At 41.9% G+C, this 3,985-nt stretch overlaps 1 protein-coding gene across 1 annotated transcript; it reads left to right on the top strand.

Moving 5' to 3' along the window:
* Positions 1-617: 617 nt before the first annotated feature.
* On the top strand, positions 618-2,361 carry RASL11B (RAS-like, family 11, member B; the record flags this gene model as incomplete). Its single annotated transcript, XM_009706128.1, has 2 exons — positions 618-694; positions 1,552-2,361. Coding segments are annotated over 2 exons (545 nt in total), but the record flags the coding sequence as incomplete, so codon positions are not given.
* Between the last annotated feature and the right edge of the window lie 1,624 nt (positions 2,362-3,985).

The raw sequence follows: 3,985 nt of genomic DNA, 5'->3' as shown, positions 1-3,985 counted from the left end.
GGCGCCTCGGCTCTCCGAGGGGGCGAAACGTGGTTCTTGGCGAACTGAGTGCCAGCAGCTAAAGGATCTGGACGGTGCCAGCTTAACGGGGAAGGCGAGGAGGTGACGGTGTATGTGCTTGCCTGGGTGTAGTACGCTGGGAAGTCTAAACTAGCGTGAATGTAAAATATAGAGCATTCAGTCGAGGAAATGACTTGAAAAAGCCAAACAAACGAAAAAAACAACAAATAGTTCAGCCAGCAGAGAGCTCTTCAGAAAAATGGTTTGCTAGAGTGTGGAAATATGGAATGACAAGCAAACTGCCTTTCTATAATAGCTGGTTATTTTGCACGCTTACCTTTTATCATCTAACTTAAGACAGTCTTTAAGAAGTGACTAAGTGCAAGTTGTACAATATTAAATGCCAAGCTTCAAAACAAGTCAATGGAAGATTAAATCCCAGGCTTGTAGTACAGCCATAAATTTATGGGTTGTTAGACAAAAAAATTACAACTTTGGTCCCTCACTTCATAAACGGCAATACAACTTTTCTTGCACAACTAATGGGCAGCAGAAGCAACACTTGTCCGTGTGTAGGGTGGTGGCTGTACTTGTGAACCTGTTGGTGTTCTTGTCAGGTAACCTCTACAGCAGGCACATCCAGATAGATGGAGAGATGTTGGCTATTCAAGTGCAAGATACTCCAGGAGTTCAGGTGAGCTAGACACACAGCCATGCCGTTCACCAGCACAGCCCTAAACCTCTGTGTGTGTGTGTGTGTGCGTCCCTCTGTGTGCAGCATCTTGTTGTGGGCCATTTCAGAGTTTGGTCTTCTGTGTGGGAGAGGTGGTAACTTGTGTTGTAACCACTCAAGCCAGATATGTTGCGTGCCTGTAACAGGCGGGTTGTAAAAGAAAACAGTTCACTGTTTTGGTAAACCATTTGTATGCTGGAGGCCCATGACTTTTGAGTGGCTGAATTACTTAAGTGTCTTGTTCCTGTATATTGGGAACATTAGACACTACCAGAAACAATTCTGTGCAAATAAGTTACATGTTGGGCAGTGGTCATGACTTTTTCTTCCCCAAGCTCTGTAAATATGTATGATAGAAAACAAAGTCTGCTATATTGTGTCTGTGCTTATTAGTGTGTCACAAGCTAAAGTTTTCAGTGTATAGACCTGAGTAATGCTGGATTGTTGCCTTTTTGAACTGGGCAACACTCCAGGTCTAAATGTTTCCAGCTCATATCTTTGCTTCCCCAGACTTGCTGTCTAGCCAGTTAATTTCCCATTCTGTGGAACTACAAAGTCTTTCTCTGCATGCAGAACTACTCAGGTTGATTTTCCATTTGAGTATAGCAAGCTCCAGTGTTGAATTCCATTTTTTTTGCAGCTGAATCAACATGTGCATTTATTCACCATGCTCAGACTTAGTTTGTACTTAGAATGTGAAACGCAAATATATATGTCTGAAGCTGTAAAATGCTATTTGGATTTACAGACTCCTTAAGGCAGGTTCCTTTAATCTTTTATGACTTCAGCTATCTAATTTGAGACAATTCATTTTTCAGATCCATGAACACGGTCTGCATTGTAATGAGCAGTTGAACAGATGCATTCGCTGGGCAGATGCCCTGGTGATTGTCTTCTCCATCACAGACTATAAGAGCTATGAACTACTCAGTCACCTTTACCATCACGTTCGACAGCTGCATCCAGGAAATGCAGTCCCTGTTGTCATTGTCGCAAACAAAGCTGATCTCTTGCATATCAAAGAGGTGGAGCCGCAGCATGGACTTCAGCTGGCCAACATGCTGGGCTGTACTTTCTACGAAGTATCTGTCAGTGAAAACTATAATGATGTCTTCAATGCCTTCCATCTCCTCTGTAAAGAAGTCAGTAAACAGCAAACAACCAGCACCCCTGAGAGGAGGAGAACCTCTCTTATTCCACGGCCAAAATCGCCCAACATGCAGGATCTGAAGAGAAGGTTTAAGCAAGCTTTGTCTGCCAAAGTGAGGACTGTCACTTCTGTTTGATGGCAGAGCCGCTGGTCTTCCCAATGTTTAGCCTGAGACTGAAACCTGGGGTGTTTAACACGGGCAGATCTCCAGTCTGAGACATTGTGAAAGAAGGATGGTTCAGGTAGCCTTTTGCATGGCTGTAGAAACAAGCAGTTGCCTAAAAAAGGAACCGCAGCAGATTGGAAAAAGGAAAAAAAAAACAACTCAAAACTCTTGAAATGGTTCTAGGATGTGACTTGCAGAACAAGTATTTTCATTTGGAAAAGGAACTTTTCAGCAAATGAAACAAGCTTTGTTTGCCTTTTCTCCAGTTGAACAGATTTGGCTTTTGTTTGTGCAGAAACAACCTTTTTTAGCTGTAACCCACCTTCTACTTGAGCAGGGAAACGCCCTGAACTGCAGTTCACTGTTCAGAAGTAACCACTTCAGTCTTGTTTTCACATGGATGGACAGCATGATGTATCTGTTTATTGCACAGTAGAACTGTTTATTTCCCATGTATTTCAAAACAAATAAGCAAACTTGAAATTGTTCTGTAAAAATAAGTGTAAAATAAGTGGACACAACTGACTATCAAGACTGTAAACAATGGTCCTTTTTTTACTAGCTATGTTATTGCTGACAACTTGACCAGACTCTTTGTATGCAAAATTACTGTCTGCAGGGTGTAAACATATCTAATTACAAATAACTTGTTGGTTTTTTTACTGTCTGAAAAAAATACTGTCCAGACTAAATGATCCAACATGGAGCTTTTGAGGAATGAGCCTGGAGTTGGAGTGACACAATCCATTATAGCTGCCTGTGTAAAACACTTCTCTGTGTGCAACAGGCACAGAAGGAACATGGCTGTGATTCAGCTCGCTGTGAAGCACGGCTGGCTCCAGGCAATGAAGCTGGTGGCTTTTTCTGAGCTGAGCCAGTCCATCTTCATCCTTAAACATGTGGCAGATTTATACGTATGGAATTTTTTTTTTTACATTGAGCCAATAGAGTTCACAGGCTAAAGGCCTTACACACATGCACTTTAAAAAGCCAGTTGTGCTTTTGTTTAAACTGTAACTTATTTATTTTGTGTACAGTTACTCCTCAGAGGGAGTGGACTTTTCATTCTTACTGCCTGGTTCAACATTAAATTTTTGAATTGCATGTTTTTGTGTGTGTTCTTTATGGGTGAGAAGTGATGAGCAATAACCAGTGAAATGTTCAGACAAAGTAATAGTTTTCTCAAGGTAGTTAACATACATTGTAGAAACAGTCCGAAGGCCTTTCCTGCCTATACTGTTGCTTTATTAGCATAAACCACGGGGGGGGGCGGGGGGGAAGCTCTCACAACTGCCTTAACTTCCTTTTAAGAAATTCCTTTTAGGAGCTGAACTGAATAAGGCAGAGACCTTTCAAATTAAAATGGGATTCTTCATTTCCCTTGTCAAAAAAAAAACTCTAGTGAGAAAGGAATGGTGTGAGGTAAGTCAAAATCTGGAAGAATACTAAGTCTTTTAAGTGACTGCTACTTTCTTTTTTTTTTTTTTTTTTAAAAAAAGCAACTTTCTGTATTGAGCTATATCACAAGGAAGAACTTAATCAAACTACAAGTCTTCAACTATTTTATTTGTGTTTAAAGTAGCTTTACTGGGAGCCCTCCTGAGGAGGATGTTTGTGCTGGGATGAGGGTGACTGCTGTGCAGGTTCACCCGGTTAGCACACCGCAGTAATAGCTGGTGCAGGGAATGCCTGACAAGGTCCTGCTGATGACAATCCTTTTGACCAGGAGCTACTAGCCAAGTGACTTAGGACTAGACTCACAAGCAAAGCTGAGCTTGTCCTTCCGGTCTGAGCTTATTACCGAATACTGCTTAGCTTAAACCCATGGGCTAAGGGTGACTTTGTGTTTTCTCCTCTTCCTACCCTATGAGTATCGCTTAGCATCACATGCAGAGGGCTCAGATGCTCCTTGCCGTGGTCCTGCATCTGCCCAAGC

This window comes from Cariama cristata, unplaced genomic scaffold (genome assembly GCF_000690535.1).
Source record: "Cariama cristata isolate BGI_N322 unplaced genomic scaffold, ASM69053v1 scaffold10580, whole genome shotgun sequence".
Taxonomy (NCBI): Eukaryota; Metazoa; Chordata; class Aves; order Cariamiformes; family Cariamidae; genus Cariama; species Cariama cristata.
Note: the sequence above shows the minus strand (reverse complement) of the source record. Positions and strands in the feature narration are given on the sequence as shown.